Source organism: Nematostella vectensis, chromosome 13 (genome assembly GCF_932526225.1).
Source record: "Nematostella vectensis chromosome 13, jaNemVect1.1, whole genome shotgun sequence".
Taxonomy (NCBI): Eukaryota; Metazoa; Cnidaria; class Anthozoa; order Actiniaria; family Edwardsiidae; genus Nematostella; species Nematostella vectensis.
This window is the reverse complement of record NC_064046.1, coordinates 10,542,851-10,566,374: the sequence shown is the minus strand read 5'-3', so window position 1 is coordinate 10,566,374 and position 23,524 is coordinate 10,542,851. Positions and strand designations below refer to the sequence as shown.

General features: G+C 39.5%; 3 protein-coding genes across 5 annotated transcripts; 2 read left to right on the top strand and 1 right to left on the bottom strand.

Moving 5' to 3' along the window:
• Positions 1-1,235: 1,235 nt before the first annotated feature.
• Positions 1,236-4,256, top strand: LOC5507398 (cilia- and flagella-associated protein 20). 2 transcript variants are annotated; one of them, XM_032376027.2, is made up of 7 exons: positions 1,236-1,458; positions 1,551-1,630; positions 1,777-1,888; positions 2,022-2,144; positions 2,542-2,607; positions 3,360-3,476; positions 3,872-4,256. In XM_032376027.2, the coding sequence occupies exons 1-7, from the start codon at positions 1,375-1,377 to the stop codon at positions 3,875-3,877; spliced, it is 588 nt and encodes a 195-aa protein (XP_032231918.1). In that variant the 5' UTR covers positions 1,236-1,374; the 3' UTR covers positions 3,878-4,256. The 2 variants fall into 2 exon arrangements, with proteins under 2 accessions (XP_032231918.1, XP_032231917.1); XM_032376026.2 differs by lacking the exon at positions 3,872-4,256 and having other exon boundaries at positions 3,360-3,485.
• On the bottom strand, positions 4,252-13,295 carry LOC5507409 (dipeptidase 1). The gene is made up of 10 exons (XM_048721219.1): positions 13,031-13,295; positions 12,458-12,584; positions 9,680-9,963; positions 9,292-9,352; positions 8,835-8,934; positions 8,666-8,742; positions 7,597-7,696; positions 6,940-7,015; positions 5,187-5,322; positions 4,252-4,756 (listed from the first exon to the last, which is right to left on the bottom strand). The coding sequence occupies exons 1-10, from the start codon at positions 13,165-13,167 to the stop codon at positions 4,607-4,609; spliced, it is 1,248 nt and encodes a 415-aa protein (XP_048577176.1). The 5' UTR covers positions 13,168-13,295; the 3' UTR covers positions 4,252-4,606.
• On the top strand, positions 13,279-22,775 carry LOC5507400 (dipeptidase 1). 2 transcript variants are annotated; one of them, XM_001627979.3, is made up of 11 exons: positions 13,279-13,415; positions 15,666-15,871; positions 17,176-17,305; positions 17,423-17,706; positions 18,360-18,417; positions 18,676-18,775; positions 19,215-19,291; positions 20,135-20,219; positions 20,724-20,799; positions 21,110-21,245; positions 22,093-22,775. In XM_001627979.3, exons 2-11 carry the CDS (start codon positions 15,711-15,713, stop codon positions 22,186-22,188), a joined length of 1,203 nt encoding a protein of 400 aa, XP_001628029.2. In that variant the 5' UTR covers positions 13,279-13,415; positions 15,666-15,710; the 3' UTR covers positions 22,189-22,775. The 2 variants fall into 2 exon arrangements, with proteins under 2 accessions (XP_001628029.2, XP_032231916.2); XM_032376025.2 differs by lacking the exon at positions 15,666-15,871 and having other exon boundaries at positions 13,305-13,415.
• The last annotated feature ends 749 nt before the right edge of the window (positions 22,776-23,524 follow it).

Genomic DNA, 23,524 nt, shown 5'->3' with positions numbered 1-23,524 from the left:
GTCAGAAATCTTATTATTGGACCGAAACACTCATTGGTAACTAAATTTAATTACAACAAGTTTCCTTGTTGTCATCGACGGAAACTTAAAACATTTAGGCCAAATAACGTATGCGCATGCGCGTGCTCTGGCGAAAACAAGCACAATTGTAGTGTTGAATCGTTCGAACGAAAGGCTGACTTCAGTCGCTGATTTGACTAACTGTACAGCATTAAAACCATACTGTACAAAAGATGACAGATTTGTGTGATAATGAGGGAGTCATAAAGAAAATTATAGCCTTTCGGTTGGTCTAGTTTTCTTAGCATTCGCCAAAATGTGACAGCTCGCCGGTAAAAAGCCGCCATTTCAAAACAAAAAGGCTGGTTTAACCGCGCGGTACTGGAACTAGTCTTACGTTTTTCAGCACTGGCAGATACATATGTATTTAGTGTTTCTCGTGGAAGCCTACAATACTATCATGAGGCATCAAACTTCCCTGTCCAAGGACCTCATTCATCCCGAAGGTCCTACTGCCCTACAGGCTATTGCAAATTGACGCATAGACAGGCAACCCAAGATAACAGCGACGTAGCCAGGATTTTTAACAGGAGGGGGCCCAAAAGGCCCTTTCTAGGCTTTTTTTCCTGGTTGTGTACCGAAAACGTTAGTGGACAACAAAGCACTAACTTATCAATCCCTTGACACAACTGTCTTGTTACCTGTGCAAAAATAGCTTTATTCCAACCAACTGATGCTCAAAGATAAGCAATTTTACAGGAGGCTTATAATTTGTGACTGCTAGCGTGGCAGTGTTCTAATTATAATTGCAAATTTGAGCCCGGGGTGGGAGGAGCTTTCCCTTTTATAGCGGAACCTCGTGTTTAAATCTTCACTCAGCTTAAACTTGTTTGAAACTCCGCAAAGAAAGCAAAACAAAACTTACGCCAAACAAATATAGGAGAGTTGCGTTTCCCCTACTTTTTTATTTAATTTCGTTTTAGACATTTCCAAGTTTTTATATACGGAATATGAACTAAATATTTATGCTGGTAGAATATTTATTGTGCTTTGTTTATCACTTTGTGCCGCTTATCCTTTCTTGTGCGCTTGAATGAGCCATTATTATTCTGCAACAGCTAGAAATTTCTATCTGCGGGAGAACTGTGTGAGTCAGCGGTGACTACTGTAAATGCTCATGGGAGCGAGGTTGTGTACACCATGTTTCTATAGTGACGAGTGTCGCGCATGGTCAACACGAGCTGCAACCCCTAGCGACTAACCAGCCATTGCTCACTTGTGCCACAACACACTCACTAGAACAGCAAGGGAAACGGTCTAAAAACCATCCTCTAGACGGATAGGCCTTAATAAACACACATTACTACAGCTAGGATGTTTAAGAACACATTTCAATCGGGATTTCTCTCGATATTATACAGCATTGGAAGCAAACCGCTACAAATTTGGGACAAAAAGGTAAAATGGGTCAAGTTTTCTCTTTCACTAACATCTCGTTTTGTGTTGTGTTTTAGAGTGCTTGATTTCTAACAAAGTTTATATTGTTTCAGGTTCGCAATGGCCATATTAAAAGAATCACAGATAACGATATCCAATCTTTGGTCTTGGAAATCGTAGGTACAAATGTCAGGTGAGTTTGCCTTCCCGCCTCTTTAAAAAGTGCACGCCGTTCGCGAATGTACATAGACAAAAATTTACTCTTCTTCAACGATCTATACGTTTCTTGAAACTTTAATATATTGCTATCATTAAATAATTTTGATGTTGTTTTTGCAGTACCACGTACATAACTTGTCCTTCGGAACCCCAAAAGACGCTAGGTATCAAACTCCCTTTCCTCGTCATGATCATCAAAAATTTGAAGAAATATTTCACTTTCGAAGTGCAGGTAAGCTATGAAATAGCTTGGAATGCTGCTTTAGCTGTTAACCATTACCTTTTAAGAGTTTGATAACGTTTCTAACAAATTCGGAGTGTGTACGGTCGTGACAGTTTGTTGACAACTTGCACTTTGTATGTAGGTCCTGGACGACAAGAATGTTAAGAGAAGATTTCGTGCATCGAATTACCAGTCCACAACGAGAGTAAAACCGTTTATCTGTACAATGCCGATGAGACTGGACGATGGCTGGAACCAGATTCAGGTATTGTGAATATTTTTAGTGATAAATTAAGAATTTTATCATTTCTATTGAGTGAGTGTTGTTTGCGGCTTGTTGTTGCTTTCACGTGCATAGTAACATACAACTCGCTTCCGGTCACCGACAGAAACACACTCCACCGACTTTATTTCTAATATATTGAGTTCACGCAAAATAGCTTACCGTATATTGCAACAGTTCTTAATGTATTCTTTCTATTTTAGCAGAAAATTTCACTATAGCGTGTCCCGGTTTTATTTGTTAGATAACGTTTGGTATCGCGTGTACATACACTTCTAATACACACACTATCGAACGCCCATGTCGGTTTCTTGTTAGCCGAGTTCTTGATGTGTTTTTATAAACCCGAACATGATACACGTGTTTTTATTTTCTTTAGTTTAATCTGTCGGATTTCACCCGTCGGGCATACGGCACGAACTACATCGAGACGCTACGCGTTCAGGTAGGATGCACATCTGATAAGTACTACCACTGTTTTTCCTAATCCCACAAACACTCCAGTTCTTTGTTGTTTTCGAATGGTCTCCACTGTCTCTCATAGAATTATTCCCAAGGTATCAGTTATCCTTTACAAATTCAAACTGTTTTTGAGCAATTTGTGTACCGCAAGGAGATGGTATCTAGGGCCGGGTATAAACGTACACAACCCAAACAAAGCCTTAAAAAATACACCAACTTTATTGATTTTTAAATTAAAAATTGCCCCAGATATTATTCGTAATTTCATACGGTAGTTTTGTCGAGAATCGATTTAAGTAATTGGCTATATATGTTTTTTTATCACGAGTTTTAGTTAGTTCTTGTATGAATGGTAACATAAAACTCAATGTTAATTAATCTAACTAGTTTTTAAATTCTTAAGTAATACTTGCTCATATTTTAACATGTATTTACAATTTTGTCACCTTTGTCTGATTTAAACTACTTCAATTTAATTCTTGAATTTATTTATTTAAGTATTGACCGTGTTAACATATTGTTTCTAAATAAGTGCTTGCAAGAATATCTTTTCCCCGTTTACATTTGAAATAATTGAATATTCAAAATAATTAGGTGTTTTTGTTCGTAGATGAGAGTTGCCATAGATACATCACCATGTTTCCTACTTGACTACTTAGTAGAGCAAATATTTAGTAATGGCTTTGTTTTCTTGATTTTACTATGCTTCTAATAACTGTGTACTTTACCCACCAGATCCATGCTAACTGCAGAATTCGACGAGTCTACTTCTCAGACCGACTCTACTCCGAAGACGAACTCCCTGCAGAGTTCAAGCTGTATTTACCCATGAACAATAAGGGGCAACAGAAGGTACAGTAAGATTCTCTTTAGTTCATAGAACGGCTTTTCCACTTCAGAGGTGCTCTTGGGCTGTTTTCACTTTAAGCCCGTCAGGCACCAATTTTTTTTTTATCATTTGGTAATTCTGGTATATTTTTCCTATATATTTTTGCTTGCCTTTTTGATAAACAGCAAAAAACCTGGTAAAGTCTGGGCTAAATGGCTCAAATGCACCTGAACTCAATGTCACTGTGCTTAAAACTTTCCCTTTTAAATGAATTATAAAGATATCATAAAGATATCAAACTTGTTCTGTTACTTGCCAACTTCTTGTAACATTCTGTATATAGATGGTAGAGATTGTGATGATGTTAAAAATTAATTTCAAAGGATTTTCTTACCAAGGAATTTCCTTTCCTTTCCAGACTTGATTCAAGACAAGCAAGAAATGGGGATTGGAGGGGCATAATTTTAAGGAGGGAGGGAATTATTTTCAAGCAAAAGAACTAGAATGATCACTCTTTGATGCATATTCACTCATTTGTACTTAAAACTTTCATTTCACATAGCATTTTCAGCTTTAAAATTCAAAACTTTATATTTAAAGTGAAAAGAAATACTTTTTATGGTGAAGTCAATGGCATGATCTGTAAATGTTACTAAAAGTTAGTGTATAGTTTAGAGGTCCCATCTCATTGGTGTTTTCCAGTGATTGTTTTCCTCAGTATTTTTAACAAAAGTCACCTATTCTGTCAAAATCTCATTGCTTGTAAATAGAACAAGAGAAATAAAAACTTGTATTTAACCAGAGAAAATTTAAATCTTGACATGAAGTTTACATTTTCCTGTAGCTATTGGGGTTAAGTACCTATCTATGATAAAAGTACACTTCCCTGCTAGCAGAGGCCTCTTTTCTCTGTATTTCGCTGGGCTGGAGTTCGCGAGGAAAATATTTTCCTCGCGAACTCAAAGAAATACAGAAAAAAGAGGCCTCTGCTAGCAGGGAAAAAGTACACTTAATGGAAACATGTTATTCATGTATAAAATAAGAGAACAGTCATTTTTAAAAGCGACTTTTTTTACAAACAAAGAAAACTGAGAAATTGTAAAAAGGTATTAGGGCTTTAGTTTATGAAGCTAAAGCTGCTTTAAAATCTTGCTTATGACAAGTTAATTGGTGAGACTTTTACATAGCTTTTGTAGCGTTGTGTATATGCACCGTAACCTCCCCCAAAGTTTGGACGGCATGTCACATTTGCATAAAACTGGTATTCATCATAAGGGCGTGTGTTCTTCATACCCTCTGCAATCTATGATAAATAGAACAGAAGCTTTCAATCAAGCTGTTTTATGATGCATAAATGTGGTCATTTAGCCATTAAAGAAGATCATTTCACACTCCTACACGATAATACTGTGTCACACAAGGCGATTTCATTAGCTATTTCAAGCGAAAAACTAAATTATTTCCAATTAGATATAATCAATCACATCTGGTTATTTGTTGATGGTTTTTTTAGTTATTAAAAGTATTAATACATGTAAAATGGAGGAGCTCTCCTACCCACAAAAGCCTGATGGTTTCAATCGGACTCGGAGAAGAAATGGATGGATCATTACAAGTAAAAAGTGCAATATAACCTAATAAATTATTATTATTATTGTTGTTGTTGTTGTTGTTATTATTATTATTATTATTATTATTATTATTGTAAAAAGAACATTTACTGTTTTTCACACCTGTTCATTTTTGGCAAGCACACGGATAAGGTTCTCTCCAGCAACTTTCTTGATATCATCCTCAGTGTATCCACGTCTCATTAGCTCGGCCAGGAGGTCTGGGTACTTGGAAACATCTTCTAAGCCTTGGGGGACACTAAGAAAACAAATCAGTTAAAGCGGCAATATTACCAGTTAACTTCCGGTCAATTACGTAACAATTATCGATTATTTTTAATGGAAAACGCAAAAAATATTTAAAATCGTAAAAGCTGTGTCTTTTGAAAGTTTCTTCGAGCACTGATAATTTAAAGCGGATGGCCCTGTCAGAATATTGCAGATTATAATAGATTCTTTGTGTATTTTTTTTATCGGTTGACGTTTCTGTCGGCCTGACAGTAGTGAGGGACGGACCATTTAACTTTTGAGGGGGGGGGGGGGTTGGATGATTTCATGTGAGCAAGATATTTTTTTTCCTCTTGGCTATTGCGCGAGCATGCAATCATTAGCAAAAAACTGCGAGCACATCAAAATTTCTGGGGACCATTCAGGGGCTCTGCTATTGGGCAGGATTCCCCCCCCCCTATTGGTGGTGTGCAGGATATTTTACTGCTTGCATGATTTTTTTTTTTTTTGTAAAAATCGCTCGCGGGAATTTTTTTCAGAATCATCCACCCTCCTCAAAAGTTAAATGGTTCGTCCCTAAACTGGTGCAATTGCTGAGTATCAGAGCCTTTAGAGTAAGTCAAAGCTTTAAGCCTTAATCATAGCCTTAAGAGTAAGTAATCATAGCCTTAAGAGTAAGTCAAAGCTTTAAGCCTTAATCGTAGCCTTAAGAGTAAGTAATCATAGCCTTAAGAGTAAGTAATCATAGCCTTAAGAGTGAGTAATCATAGCCTTAAGAGTAAGTAATCATAGCCTTAAGATCAAGTAATCATAGCCTTAAGATCAAGAAATCATAGCCTTAAGAGTAAGTAATCATAGCCTTAAGAGTAAGTAATCATAGCCTTAAGAGTGAGTAATCATAGCCTTAAGAGTAAGTAATCGTAGCCTTAAGATCAAGAAATCATAACCTTAAGGTCAAGTAATCATAGCCTTAAGAGTAAGTAATCATAGCCTTAAGATCAAGAAATCATAACCTTAAGATCAAGTAATCATAGCCTTAAGAGTAAGTAATCATAGCCTTGAGATCAAGTAATCATAACCTTAAGATCAAGTAATCATAGCCTTAAGATCAAGTAATCATAACCTTATCAAGTAATCATAGCCTTAAGATCAAGAAATCATAACCTTAAGATCAAGTATCATGGTTGGGTGATGCCAGAAGGTAAAGTATTATCATATCCTCTGGGATTTACTGTGTTTGAGGAAAACAGATTCAATAACAAAACTCGTAGCCTTATGGGGTAAATCACAGTGCATGTCACAAATTTTTGTGCTCAGAAAAAAGTTGGAATGCCCCTATGTGTCACCTTCCTTATGTCTTGCATTTCCCAATATCCAAAAATTCTAAGGGGGGCTCCACAATAGATCAAAGACAGGGGAGGGCTGGTTGGGTGAGAAAATATAAGATAGAAAACCTTTTTTAGCCTGGAAGAAAATGTCCTAAGAGAAGTGTGCCTTCGGATAAAGAGGGGTAGGGTATGTAATAACAGTACCCTAAAAACGACATGCCGCAAAATCCCAAGGACTTACCTCAAGCAAAGTTCTACTTTCTTTTCTGTGTGTGCACACGTAAACCCCTAAATAAAGCTTGTATGTGCAGTCCACTTACTAAGGCACGCCGTCGTAATCTGCCCCAATTCCGACATGATCGATTCCTGACACATTCTTTATGTAATCGATGTGGTCTGAAAAAAAATGTGGAAAATTCCCTGAGACAGGTTTTACCTGACAGCCCCTTTACACAAATTCCTTTAACCTAAAAGCAAATGCCAAGCATTAACCTCCACAAGCTCATGCTTTGCATTCCATTGAATGGTTTGCACTACGAAATCGCGTTGGCTGGAAAATTTACGCGCGCTATGGCTTTTAGTGAATGTAAATGGCATTGCAAGCAGGTGCATACCCAGGATTGGCCTAAGGGGGTGTGCAGGCATAGGTATCATGGTATCATATAGAAAAAGCATAGTATTTAAAGATTCCTTAATAAGGAATGACACACTTTTTGGCCGACAAGGGGGTTGCGCACGCACCAGCTAAGAACATTTTTGCTAAGGGACGAACCATTTGATTTTTGACGGGGGAAGTGGCTTATCGTTTTTTTTTTTTTTTTTTTTTTTTTTTTGCTGTATTGTTTTCCCGGACAGTTTTGCTGTTCGATTTTTGTCTGCCAGTCTTGCTCGATTTCAGCCATTCCTCCAGTCAAATATCAAATGGTTCGCTCCTAATACCCTTGTAAACTACTGTAGACTGGTAGAGCGATGCATACCCGCAACGTCGGTCAATCTTACGGTGATTCCACGTCTAGTTGCATTATAAATAACGTAATCATTCGCGAAATTAACCATCACAAGTCCACCGTTTGCTGGCTGGAAAAGTAAACAAACGATTCTTACTTAGCGGGCTCTCATTCGGGCTTATTCGGAAATGTTTTGTTTTCGAATATTGGGAGTTCTGTGGCGCGCTCGAAGGCCGAGGTGCGCTGGGGCGAAGGTGCGAAGAAATCATTTCTTTGCGATCCACAGAATTCCCAATATTCGAACAAAACATTTCAGAATAAGCCGGAATGAGATCCGGCTACAGGATAATTCTTACTTTCATCATGATCATAGCCAAGCGAGTTGAGCCAAGCCTAAAGGTGGTGTTTAATCTGGAAATGTTGCATGCTTCATTTCCCCTCAATGAAGCACGGGTGGCATAGTGTGTTAGCGCGTCGGCCTCTCACCGCTGTGGCCCAGGTTCGAATCCTGGCTCAAACTGGGGATTTTTACGGGTTCCTGCCTTGATTCGAATTTGTGTCACAAGTGAGTTGAAGTTATTCTCCCGTTATTCTCAGTCTTCTCGGATAGGGACATCAAACCGGCGGTCCCGTCTCTTCAAGCTGCACTACATTAACCTGAACCGAAGGGACGTAAAAGAACCACTGGGGACGCAATAAACCCTCTGGCAGTGACCACCCACAGTGACACACTAACCGAGGGCCATATGTTAGAAAACTGTATATTCGGTTAAATATGTTATCCTCGATAAACAAAGATTAAATTGAAACTGAATGATCTTCAAGATCGATTAAATATACCAATAGCATGTTTAGAACGCTCGAAACGCCGCCATTGCCATTTCATGCTCCCTGATCAATATCTAGCCACACTAAGCATGTATTTCCATCTGCTAATTCAAGCAAGTAAGAAGATATTTTTAATTAAATATTGTTGATAAAATATCAAACTTTAATCGCTGATGGGGATAGGGGTAGGGTCAGCGTGCACCCCCCCCCCCCCCCTCCCTTAGTACGCGCCTGTTCCGTGTTTTAGTGACTGTGTACTTGGATGCCTTACCATTCTCCTGAGAACATCATCAGGGACATTTCGCGGGTGTTTGCAGAGGGCGTAGGCCGACGAGTGGCTGAAAATGACTGAAAGGCAACAGGGTAAATAGGCGACTTACACTAACTGACCACATGACTTTTTGAGTGCCAAATTCAAGCCGAAATAAACACCTTCTTACCGGGGGACTTGGTGACATCAAGGACGTCATGCATAGTGACGTTAGACACGTGTGAAATATCCACCATCATACCAAGCCTGTTCATCTCCATGACGACCGTCTATAAAAAAACGCAGATCATACGTTTAAACACCTATTTCACAAAAGGTTGCCAGTGCAAAAGGCAAATGGTAAATGGCTTATGGGTACTAATTAGTTGTAAAAATAAAGGTGTTAAATAATGTCCAGCAATGTCATAGCCAAGCATTGGTAACCTTCAATGGATAATTGTTTTGATTTATCCATATTCTCCGAGACGCATGGTTACTACCGGTCGTAAAACTGTCATTCGCCAATCGCCATTTGCCATTTGCAATGACAACCTTTATTGAAATAGGTGTATACCTAAACATGGGGAATAACGGCTGGGCTAAGAAAAGTTAGAAAAAATGGACAAGCACAACGTGCTGTTCCTCACCCTGCCGAAGGCGTTCAGGCCATTGTGAGAGGTCTTTTTCGGCGCAGAGCAGGTACTAGCCCTAGAAGAAGTGATCATCACCAACATCATCATCACCATCATCACCATCATCATCATCATCATCATCATCACCATCACCATCATTATCACCATCATTATCATCATCATCATCATCATCATCATCATCACCACCATCATCATCATCATCGTCGTCGTCGTCATCACCATTATCATCACCATCATCATCATCACCATCTTCATCATCATCATCATCACCACCATCATCATCATCATTATCATCATCATCATCACCATCATCATCATCATCAATATCATCATCATCAATATTCTTATTATCACGTCATGTGGGCCCCATCCTTCAACTTACCATGGCACGTGACAAGAGTGAGTCAGCGTCAGATAGCGTACCCCCAGCAGATAGAACATGCGCAGTGTTGCCAAGCTAGAATCAATCATGTGACCTCCCTCTAGACCAATCATACAGCCGATTTTTCCAGCCTTTTTAGCATCTCTGATCCCTTGTGCTGTGGTAACGAACTGAAAATCTTCGGGATATTTATCGGTCATTCTCTTTATGATAGCGACTTGCTCGAGTCCTTGGCGAACAGCATTCTTCATTCGGTTGGCGCAGAAGGCAAAGGCTGACCACAACTGTAAGAAATTAAACGAATAACATCACTATCATATCAAAATCACCATCAACAATAACACCACCAACACGACGAATTACTCCCATTGCCATCAACACCATTACCATCACCATCATCACCACCATTATCGCCACCACCACACACTATTTCAACATTATCAATATCAGTAACATCCTCATTATTACTGCCACTATCAACTACCACAATCACCACAACAATACCACCAAGATCGACATCACCTTACTACCACTATACCACAAAGATCGAAATAACCGTCACCACAACCACCACTATACCACCAAGATCGACAACGACATCACCATCAACACCACCATTATCATTGTCAACATCACTACCTCTGTCACGATCACCGTCATCATTGTTACCACAATAATCATCACCAAATCACCACCACTATCATTATACCGCTACTATCAACAACGTCACCATCACTACAAACATACCACCAAGATCGACATCACCACCACTATCATCATCAAAATCATCAATAGCATAATTATCGTTACCACCTCAATCACGATCACTATCACCAACCTAATTACGACGACCATAACAACTACTTCCATCACCATCATCACCATCACCACCACGAATACCGCCATCATCATTATAATCATCACCACTAATAAGGATAACCATACTTTGCTAACGATTTATATGGATAACCTTACTTTGCTAACGACTTATATGGATAACCTTACTTTGCTAACGACTTATATGGATAATCATACTTTGCTAACGACTTATATGGATAATCATACTTTGCCAAAGACTTATATGGATAACCTTACTTTGCTAACGACTTATATGGATAACCATGCTTTGCTAAAGACTTATATGAATAACCAGGCTTTGCTAACAACTTATATGGATAACAATACTTTGCTAACGACTTATATAGATAACCATACTTTGCTAACGACTTATATCGATAGCCTTACTTTGCTAACAACTTATATGGATAACCATACTTTGTTAACGACTTATATGGATAATCATAATTTGCCAACGACTTCTAGGGATAACAATACTTTGCTAACGACTTATATGGATAACCTTACTTTGCTAACGACTTATATGGATAATTATACTTTGCTAACGACTTATATGGATAACCTTACTTTGCTAACGACTTATATGGATAACCTTACTTTGCTAACGACTTATATGGATAACCATGCTTTGCGAACGACTTATATGGATAATTATACTTTGCTAACGACTTATATAGATAACCATACTTTGCTAACGACTTATATCGATAGCCTTACTTTGCTAACAACTTATATGGATAACCATACTTTGTTAACGACTTATATGGATAATCATAATTTGCCAACGACTTCTAGGGATAACAATACTTTGCTAACGACTTATATGGATAACCTTACTTTGCTAACGACTTATATGGATAATTATACTTTGCTAACGACTTATATGGATAACCTTACTTTGCTAACGACTTATATGGATAACCATGCTTTGCTAACGACTTATAAGGATTATTATACTTTGCTAACGACTTATATGGATAACCTTACTTTGCTAACGACTTATATGGATAACCTTACTTTGCTAACGACTTATATGGATAACCATGCTTTGCTAACGACTTATATGGATAATTATACTTTGCTAACGACTTATATGGATAACCTTACTTTGCTAACGACTTATATGGATAACCTTACTTTGCTAACGACTTATATGGATAACTTTACTTTGCTAACGACTTATATGGATAACCATGCTTTGCTAACGACTTATATGAATAACCATACTTTGCTAACGCGTCATATTGATAGCCTTACTTTGCTAACGACTTATATGAATAACCATATTTTGCTAACGACTTATATCGATAGCCTTACTTTGCTAACGACTTATTGATAACCATACTTTGGTAACGACTTATATGGAAAACCATACTTTGCTAACGACTTAAATGGGTAACCATACTTTGCTAACGACTTATATGGATAACCATGCTTTGCTAACAACTTATATGGATATCCATACTTTGCTAACGACTTATATCGATAGCCTTACTTTGCTAAAGACTTATATGGATAACCATACTTTGCTATCGACTTATATGGATAACCATACTTAGCTAACGACTTAAATGGATAACCATACTTTGCTAACGACTTATATGGATAACCATGCTTTGCTAACAACTTATATGGATAACCATGCTTTGTTAACGACTTATATGGATAACCTTACTTTGCTAACGACTTATATGGATAATTATACTTTGCTAACGACTTATATGGATAACCATACTTTGCTAACGACTTATATCGATAGCCTTACTTTGCTAAAGACTTATATGGATAACCATACTTTGCTATCGACTTATATGGATAACCATAATTTGCTAACGACTTATATGGAGAACCGAACAAATATCGATTACCTCAAACAAATATCGATTCCCTTGGGGGTTTGCGTTATTACAAAATACTAGCCTGTGTTCCCATCATGCCTCTCTTCAGTCGAGGGAGGTCCGTATGCCATGTGGGTTGATGATCAAAGGTGAAATTCTCGAATCGATTGTTGTACTTTCTACGTAACTGAAAAGGTACATCATTGTGGCTGTAAACAAAATAAAAAGGAACAAATGTATGATAATTTCGTCACATCGCTCAAACCAAACATCAATAGGACATGTGCAAATCAAGACTCATGTTCGGTCTATTTTTCAATGTGGGACTTCACACCTTGGTTTCCATCCCGTTTCTATAGAAAGAAGCAATAATTAGCATGAAAATGCAAAGACGTTTATGAATTCCCGCCCTGAATTCTGTTGTCTAAGCTGCTTGATCCTCGAGCACTAAGCGCAAAAAGTAAACATGTCTTAAAGCGGCTTGGTCACACATATCAAATTGTTAATATTAAATATCAGTGGCAAAGATAAATAGTTTCTCTTATCCAGTGGAATGTTGCAAACTAAACGTACTAGAGTCAAAACCCCCTCCTTGTGCAAAGGGCAACTCATAAATCGCTTCTTCTTGTTTGAAAATACAACGCAATCGGCCTACCCATCAATAAGCGGCGTCGTCTTCAAAATCTCCACAACTTTAGCTCTATAATCAACATCACGTCGCGTCTTCAGATTCGCGCCACTGGAGACCTTTACAATTACGACCAGGCAAACAAGTGTTTGCAGCACCGACATAGCGATGGAGAAAGATAGAGGTTTTCTAGTCTGATAGCCAGAAAGTGCTATTGTCCCTTGCAGGCGTTGAAAGCAGTCATGTGTGACATTGCCGTTTGCTTAACGGGAGTTTGATTGGCAGTAGACAGATCAATATCCGGGAGCTTGCAAACAACACTGGCGTCATAAACTCAGCAAGGCCCGAACGGTCTGGAGATGTGAGCTTATTTCAGATCTAATTCTTGGTCAGAGAATTGGTGAAGTACCAGGTATGATTTAATACACATTTACATCTCTTAGGCGCACATTCTGTGTTTTCTATTTTGTCTAGTACAGCTGAATATCGGGCCTAATGCAATCTCAAATACAAAGAAAGCATTTGCAAATTCATCCTCATTACTTTAGTATACTGTACTCTAGCATATTCACGTAACCAGAAGAAGAAGAAAGAGAACCGAAGATGGCACTCTATTGACCAAAATATCATTTTATTGGTCTTTTTAAAAGATCCCTAATACACTCTTTTTTTTATTAGAACCTTTTTATAAGAACGTCCAGGCTTAGATTTCGCCAAATTTTAAGAACATGCCGAGGCTCAGATAGCAGAAAAAATATTACTTCATTAGTCGGGTGTGTTCTAAAATGCAGTGTGAAATTGTGTTCATCAATAACAACCTCAAATATTATTGTTATTGATCATTTGTGTAATTCTCTTTCTAATAATTGAGTGGTTACTATATTTTATAAGCACTATAATTTAAGAACATCGTTAAGAACACTTTCAGCCTCAAAATGCTCCAAAGTTTTGATTTTGAAATTTAATTTTGAATTTTTAATTTTCTTAAAAGAACGGCGCAGCGTCAACTGAAAATTAGACGTTCTTATAAATAAAAAAAGAGTGTATCAAATAACTCACAATATATGCAATATATGTCACGCTGAAATTCGAAACGTAACCCCAGTGAGGGTAACGGTATCAAGTCTCGAGAAGATTTTATTACAATATCATTCATTCAACCAACCCAGGTTGGTCCTGGTTCATCCTCGGGGACCCAGGGCGTACTGAGCGGAAACGAGCGCTGCGGTTACACAAACTCACTTTACCTTAGTTGAGTTGTCAACAGCGAATCAAGTGTCCTCGTGTCACGGGTTACTTATCAAGGGATCTACACTGATTATCATTCAAATACTTTGGCGGGATTTATTCTAGCTTGTGTTCAACGTGGTACGCTTGGAACGAATTTATATAAAGCATTGAGCATACATTGAGCAACAATTTGTTTCCGAACATGGTTAAATCATTTAGAGCTTAGAACTCGTTATCGGGAATGGAAGCAAAGTCACACTAGAATTACCATCAGAAGCCGAATAATCGTTACGAAAAGCGACTAGGTTTTGAGCATAACACGCAATTTAACACCATTACACTTCTGTCAGCGCTAATTACCGCAACCTTAGTTGAGGCCATGAACCATGGGTCGTAGGATGGTTCGCCGGAACTCTACTGCAGTAGAATTTCCTTTCTTCTCGATGACATCTGAGGTTTCCGGTCGCGGTTACACACATAAAATTTTATCCTCAGTTATGCCTAGTGCACACTAGCAACATAACAACACAACGACATGGGCGCGCGCACTATGTTTAGCCCGACATAACGACATGGACATAATGACATAAGAGGTTTTTTCTCTTATGTCGTTATGTCGATGTCGTTATGTCGAAGATAAGAGTGCGCGCGCCCATGTCGTTATGTCTATATGTCGCTAGTGTGCACTAGGCATTAGCCAATTACCGAACCCAGGTTGGAAGCACTGCAAAACAATAGTTCCAATTTACTAGCTTTCAAATGGTGAGTTAGAATAAACTTTAATTTAAGAGTCATTCGAATTATGATCACGCTAAAATGTGCTTCTATATGACCCAAAAAGCGCTAGCAACAGGCTAAGGGATATAGATTTTGGTTCAAGCTAGCTGGAAGCTCGAGCTCTCAAGGCTAAGACCCCGTCCCCACGTACCCGAATTCGTTTGAAAACGCAACCTTTTTGTTACGGCTACGGGTATCGTCCACACGGAAACGCGAAAACGATGATCGAAAACAGAACGATTTGAAAACTATCTCCAGAGTGGAACAACAATTTGAAAACGAAACCCCTTCGGTGCCGTGGGGCTGGACGAAAATGGAACCTTTCGAAAACGATGAAAAGATAACTTAGGTCCAGTCCAGGTGGCGCGCGAATACGCATGCGCTGTAGAACTTGGTATCGTTTTCGTATCGTTTCTGCGTTTTCGTGGGGACGGGTAGTATCAAAATGAAAACGCTTCGTGTGGACGCGGATCTTTTTGAAAACGGAACAAATAGGTTGCGTTTTCAAACGAAAACTGATACTTGGGGACAGGGTCTAAAACGCAAGGGATTTTCCATCCCAACAAGAATGCAATAGTACGAGCACGCTTGATATTTTTCGCGCTAGAAAAATTCGGTGTTTCATCGATTTTAACTTGTGTTTGCTTGCTTATAGTGAAAACCCACCTTTGTTCTTTTGCACCGAGTCGCGCCAAATATCATGAATAGGAAAAAGCTACTAATTGGGATCGCTGTGGTTGTGGTATTGGTGATCGTGGTAGCGGTACCATGTGCAGTGTTGCTGAATAAAAAAAAAGACGAGGAAAAAACATACGAGCAGCGAGTTGCCGCTATACTGGCGGACACACCACTGATAGACGGGTAAACATCACGCAAACGTCGCATTTTCTCCTTCGCTCGAGATTACATACTAACCACTCCCACTCCCACACAACTCACAGATTCATAGATCCGACATGTCAATCACGCGCGCACGAATAGCCAATCAGAAAAGAGATGATGCAATAACAGCCATGTGGTCCCACAAATGTCCCACAAAAAGTGGGCAATCGACGGCGAAAAAAATTGCTTTGACATATTTTTCTGTGAATCTTGACAAGAAAATAAGCATTCTCCGGTAAGCATAGAAAGTGCAAGCCCTTTTTTTTTTGACCGGCCACATTAGTGTAGAGTTGGGACTCAAATTGTAGAAAAACACGTAAAATTTACTACGAAGAAACGAAAAACCAAAAGCAAACAAACCACTTACAAGAGCAGTGTAAGTCCTACCATTAAACTTGTTTCTCTTTCTCTTCTACTTTTCCCCGCACTTTAATCCCTGCAAGTTTTAAAAAATAGCTTTGAAGACACATAGATACGATGTACCTACCGAAGAGAGCACCGCTTTATCTTATCAATTCCAAATTTTTGTATTTTGAGCTGGATTCGTTCTACTTCCATTCAACAACCGAACTCGTAGTTATATATGCTTTTCTACAAGATTTTCACCAAGTTTGGACAACAAGACAAGTTTCCATAATCTTAGGTGACTGTGGTTCTTTTCCAAGTCGCAGAAAAAACCCTACAAACATCTGTATTTTAGATAAATTCGAGCAGGACTCACTGTCTGCATCCGAAATGCTGTACAATTTGTGGGACTTCTGTGGGACATTTGGGCATCATTTTTGACATCATCTGCATTATATAAGTGTCACGGCGTTTCCCAGGATCAGGCTATTTTTAGACGCGCGCGCACGAACGGGCCAATCAGCTACGTTGACGTTGGTCGCGCGCGCTAGTGACGTGAGGCTGCACGCGCAAATTTCAGTTAGGAAGAATATTTCTTTACCCATCATCCGTCGGTTTTGTTTGTTCAACAAAAGAATTGCAAACCAGAATTTAAATTCGTAGATAAAGTTGGATTCATCATTGAAGAAGAGAGCTACAAAAGTCAAAGTACCGAAGAGAAAACATAGCTTTTTGTCTAAGGTCGCATCTGATTGGCTAATCCGCGCGTCTAAAAATAGCCTGATCCTAGGATGAAACGCCGTGACACCTATACAATGTGAGGAAGTTGATTGCCCCTACTTATGAGCCCCTGTGGAAACCCTGTTCAGGGTTTGTAGCTGGGCTCGGGAAATTTTTAGTAAAACCTAAGTGTTATTTGTTTGTTTTTCTTTTCTCAGCCATAACGACATACCATGGCAGATGAGAAAATATTACATGAACCGACTGGAAAACATCACCCTTGACACAGGTAGCCCAGAACTACACACAGATATCCCACGCTTGCGAAAAGGCAAAGTCGGCGGCCAGGTGAGCACATGGAGCCTACAAAAATTAGATAAATAAATAAAAAAAAAGAAATTAGCTGGGGATGTATTTACCGAGTTTCCGTCTATCGGGAATTAGCTGTATTGTGTTAATCTCCAGTTCTGGTCAGCGTTCGTCTCATGTAGCAACCAATACAAGAACTCTGTTCGTCTGTTTGTGGAGCAAATAGATGTGATACATCGCCTAGCAGCCAAGTACCAAAAAGACCTAGAATTCGTCACCACCGCGCAAGGCATTCTGGATGCTTACAAAGCGGGTAAAATTGCATCATTGGTCGGAATCGAGGGAGGCCACGCTATTGACAGCAGCCTCGATACGCTACGGATGATGTATGAGATGGGAGGACGCTACATGACGCTGACGCACGGATGTCACACACCATGGTTAGTAACACACCGTGTCACGCACTCGTGCTGTTTGTCACGCTTGTATTTATCTCATTCTAGTCGTTACTGTACTGTCAATCTTATTTCAAACTATCACACTGAAGCGTGACTGCCGCACAACCTCTGGCAATGACTAGCATGACACAGATATAATGTATCGCAATACGCCAAATGTCATGTATATGTGTCACATTCTAGACGTGTGCGGGTCTCGCGATGTGTCCTATATCGTTTTACGTGTGAAATTTACCGTAGAATTCGCTCGTCAACCGTTAAATTTATCTATAGAGAATCAGCCAAATGTCTGTTTCACACCTCATGGCCGTAGCAGGCCTCGAATTATTATGGGGGCACGATACAGAAATATTACAAAAACAATGGGGGACACAGCCACGCCCCTACCGGTCATTTCAAGTTTTTGGGGTGGGGCAGGTTCCCCTAGTGCCCCACCCTTGCTACGGCCCTGCACCTAGCCATCAAAACATAAATCTTGGTGCAGTAAATGACAATAATGAAGCTTCTATGAAAATCATATTGAAGAACAATCACGAATGTTAAACGAAACAACAAATGAAAAGGTAGGGACGACACTGGCTATATTTATAACCTAACTAATCCCCCTGTCTTAGTTATCCATTCGATATTTCCAGGGCAGATTCCTGTTCTCCAGCGGTCCCCCTTAACAATGGGTTGAGTGACTTTGGCAAGGTATGTATACTACATTCTGTTGAATAAAATACCACGAGACTAAAAAAAGACAAAAGATTCTATTAAAATTAGAGATATTTAACAGGCCATCCGCTCTAAATTATCAATCACATCCTCAAAGAAATTTCCAATAGACACACTGCTTTCAATATTTTGAAATATTTTTCGACTTTTCCGTTTAAAATCCTTGGAGGTTGTTACGTAATCGACCGGAAGTAACCTGTTAACGTTATTAAAAATTTACGCTTAAACCAACAGGATGTCATCCGGGAGATGAATCGCCTTGGCATGTTTGTCGACATTAGTCACGTGACTACAAAGACAATGCACGATGTGCTTGACATCAGCAAGGCACCAGGTAGGCGCATGCGCGCCGTGAATGCCTTAACCACGATTTGGGCATATTCGTACACCATAGAAACAATGTTTCTATCAGCCACTAATAGCAAATAAAATAGCAGAGAAAGATAAATAAAAGCTGTCAATCATGCTTCGAACCATCAAGACAACAAAGGCGTAAGCCAATAGGCAACTCGCACTAAGAAATCACGTGACTTTTGGGGTCACTAGCTCGCGCGCCCTCAGGCTTTTAAAAATAAAATAACAACAAAAAGCAACTTCTTCATTTCTTTCTAGACTAAAGTCAACGCGGGAATCAAAAGGGTTTATTCTCTCAAGTTTTGAACTGTTTGTATATACTGCTGCTCTTGCGATGACGTAAATCTTGCCCGCCGTTACCTGTTGATGACGTCATGACAAGACATTCACTTTTACGCTTTACCAATTCTTGTTTCCAGTTATCTTCAGCCACTCGTCGGCTTTTGCTATCTGCAACACCTCACGGAATGTACCTGATGACGTTCTCAAGAGAATGGTGAGCATGGTTTTTAGCCTCTACTTAAAATACCTGGCTTTTTATAGTGAGTGCGGATCAGCCTTTAAATGAGGCTAAATGCTCGCATTTAGGCAAGGTTAGACTCACAACACAGGGTAGTCCAGACCTGGAACTCCCATTGCGCTCGACATTCTGGCTCGCGTGAAATAGAGGGTCACAGTTCTGGACTAAACACAGGGCAGCGTCTCAGAGCTCTAGAGGTTTTGCGTACGTGACCTGCGCCGGCGCGCGTGGTACAGCGGTATGCCTTCGAAGGGTAGCTTTGCACCGAGCGGCAAATCCTCTGATCAACCGTCGTTTGGTTATTTTATTTATTTATTTTTTTTTTTGGCCGCATTTCTTGTTTTTCTTCGGCGGTATAGCGGACAGGCCTTTGAGCGAATTCTTGAAAGCTATCCGGGAGGTGATGAGGGAGGAGATTCGCTCTTTTGCCCAGTTGCCAGTGGCGAGCAGTGAAAAACCAACACCAAACGCGGCAATCTCCATTGAGTTTGAACGATCTTTAAAAATATAATGTCCTGTAATGAAATATGTCTTTACATGCTCTAATGCCAGCTTGGGACACCTTCCTTTATATTTGGCTAAACTCGCCATCGTATCCACACTTATCAACTTCCTTTCTCACTCTAAATTGCATTTATCACTTTGGTCTTTGGCTACACTCGCCATCATATCCACACTTAACAACTTCCATTCTCACTCCTACTCCTAAATTGTATGATACCAAGAGAGCATCTTATGCTCTCTTCCTTCAGCTGATTATCCACGCATCTCTCTCAATTCTCATTGGCATTGACCCTTATTACTACTTGACTTTTCCAGCCAACAAATGGTGGTGTGGTCATGGTAAACTTCTATAACAATTTCGTCACCTGCAAAAAAGAGGCAACACTTAGTGATGTGGCTGGTAAGTGGTTTGTAGGCTGAAAAAACAAGAACGTTCGATAATTAAGATATTGTTGGTGGTAATTCGTTGTTGTCGAAAAGTTTTTGTGTCGTAATAAGAGGGGACGCAAGATTGATCAGGGGAGTATCGCAAGGATCTGTTTCAAAGAGGAGGGGGAATTTAAAAAAGAAAATGTGGATTTTGGCTAATTTCTTCAAAGCGGGAAAGGGTGGACTAGATTTAACTTTTTCCATTGCCATTTTCACTTGCAGCTTCTTGAAATTGGTGTATAAAGCCTCCTACGCGGGTATCTTTCTTGAAATTAGGAAAAAAAAACGGAAAAAAAAAGCGAAAACGCGATCCGGGCTCCCTGTGTAGAAAACAATAATTCTCCCCACTCTCCTCATGCGCGAAACACAGGTAGCCCAAACCGATCACAACGCTCTTTTGCCAGTAGAGTAGCGGTTGCTAATAGAGTTTCCTTCGGAGGAGCCTGAGTTGTATACAATATCTGTTATTGTTTAGATCACTTTGACCACATCAAGAAAATCGCCGGCGTCGATTACATCGGGTTTGGTGCTGACTACGACGGAGTTTCAAGGTACGGATGCGTGCGCATGCGAAATAGAGGCTGCTTTTAGTCTATTGTATTCGATAGTAGTATGTCTGTGTTAGCACGTATGAGGTGTCCAAACGGTCTTTGTGGTTTTCTTGGTCATCCACCGGATACACCTATTCAAAAATTATCAAGGACCTCCCCTCCCTTACAAAAAAGTTTTTAGACACAGATAATTAAAACTTGTCGTGTTCCCAAGATAATATTTTATCGCTAATTTTCAAACCTCGAAGAAATTTATTTCTGCTCAACCCTTCGACACCGACTCCAGCTGAGAACGATTAATATTCCACAGGGTGCCCACGGGCCTGGAGGACGTATCAAAGTACCCTGACCTGATGGTCGAGCTTCTCAAACGAGGGTACTCTGACCAGGACTTGGCGAAGATCGCGGGCGGCAATCTTATCCGAGCTATGAAAAAAATGGAACAGGTGGGCTGCCTATTTTAAATAAACACATGAATGACAATAATAATAAAATGACAAGAGTACAAGAGTAAAACAGGACCCCAACGAAAAAAAAAACATAACGCGACGTTTTATTTTATATAGCACCACAAATATCAGGGGCGGAGGTCCCATAAGTGGGGGGGCGAGAGTTTGGGGAATGGGTGGGTAGTGGTCTCAGGGGGAGGGGTGGTTGGTGGCTTCAGGGGGGAGGGGTGGGTGGTGGTTCCAAATCCGAACGCGGGAATTTTAAACTGTTCAACAAATTTGAAACCTGTTGGTTCAAAAAAACGTTCATATATATCTAAAGAAACATCCGCTCAGAAAAGTGGAGGGGGGCGCCCCACCTGCCCCTACCCTTTCGCGGCCCCTGAATATAACAATAGCCGGCCTGGTTCTTAGCTAATTTCAAACGTCGTATTATCCATGAGCGGTATTAAATGCAAATAAATCAAGTAAATTGTTTTATCTTCATTTCCATGCATTTGCATTGAATGCGGCTCATGAATAATACGACGTTTAAACTTAGCCTTCGTGTTTTATTCGGATCGGGTTATTCTTGTTCCCAGAGCTCCTCCGCTGTTGTGTGTCGGAGAAGCTCTGGGATGGAGAAAGGGTTCAGGATTCCTGTGGATGACCGTGGGGTAAGACGGATTTGGGAGAGCGGTTCGATGAGCAGTGATGACTCTTACCAACACAGGAAACCCGATGAAAGCTCATGAGACTAGGCTGAATAATCTTATGAACGAGAAACATTTCCTGACGCTTCACGTGATTACCACGCATTACTTTGTCTGCACCACGTGACGTACAAATTGTTCTGCGTTTTCAGGTCGCCAAGGAACTCCAGACTAGCGTCAAGCCGTATGATAGTTTCATCGTTGTAAACAAGACCTGTCGACCTAATTATTACAAGGACGTCTTTTAATCAAATTACCAAGCTATGAGGGTCAGATTTTTTTATGAAGAGTTATAAAGGAACTTTAGGAAAATTAGGTTACAATGCTGAATAAGAAGATGCAAGTTCATTTGTACTCCTTTCAGAAAACACAATAAAGACAGCTCAGTCAGTATTTTTTTAATCTGAAGCCCTCGCTTTATGAGCAATGACCACAGCTAAAATCATATTTGATACAAGAGAATACAGCGTCAAAAAAAAAAAATACAAAAGATACTTTATAGTGCGGCGTGCGTTTCCAAAGTTTTAAGAGAGTAAAAAAAATCGCTAGGGTTATCTTTGACTTTGAGGTTTTTGGCATTTTTATTTTTATTTAGTAATCTGGAGAAGCTAAAAGGAAAAAACTTATTAAAGAATAGAAAACGCACGGACAAAGTTTATATAGGTTTTTATAGCTTTTACATAATTTTACAAGAAATTGGTCGATCTTTTTATGTTTCGATCTTGTCAATTTGTAATCCTGGAAATATCCAAATAGAATAAAAAAGGTCTTAAGTCTGTTTTGTATACTGGAGAATATCTATTTATGAGTGTTTATTAAAATCCTTGTCTTGCAATGATTGTTGAGTATATTTTTATTTCTTATTATTAAACAATAGTTTCCTTATTCGTTGTGTTGGGAATGGACTCGCTTTGCAAGTGAGAAGCAAGTCACCAAATACAATAAAATAAAATAAAATCTTCGCATTTATTATCATCATTTCTTGTCCCTTATAAACCCTTCAACCAGTTCTGAGGTTAGGGACTGTGCAATAATTCAGGGCTGGGGGGGGGGGGGGGTCCGTAAAATTAGCTTCGAAAAATGAAAAATTACTGTTCTCCTGTTCTTAAAAAAATACGAAGAGCCTCCCCCCCCCTACATTCTACCTGTAGTCACTTGGTCCCTAATGCATTCTACTTCGGCAGGAGGATAAACATCAGCACCGCTTAGCTAAGTTCGACTAGACCGACAAATGTCCGGGAAACGATTGATTATATCTTGCCTTTATACAATTAAGGACCAAAAAGCCTAAAGCGTTTCATTGGAGAATCTGAAAATTTGTTTTTACTGTAAATGGTCTAAAGCAGAGTTGAAATTTCCTTCTTTCTGTCTAAATGGTTGAGTAATTATAAATGGTTTAACACAGGCCCATAGCTCTAAGATTGTTGTACGCGGCCTTTTTTCATCTAACAGATACATTCCCTTAATGCTTAACACACCTTACCTTTGTCGTCTTGGCCGCTAGAATATGGATGCTTACGGGAGTCCGCTTTCTGAGTTTGATCTCAGGCGACATCGAGACAGAGCTCATTTTGTCGCTAAGGG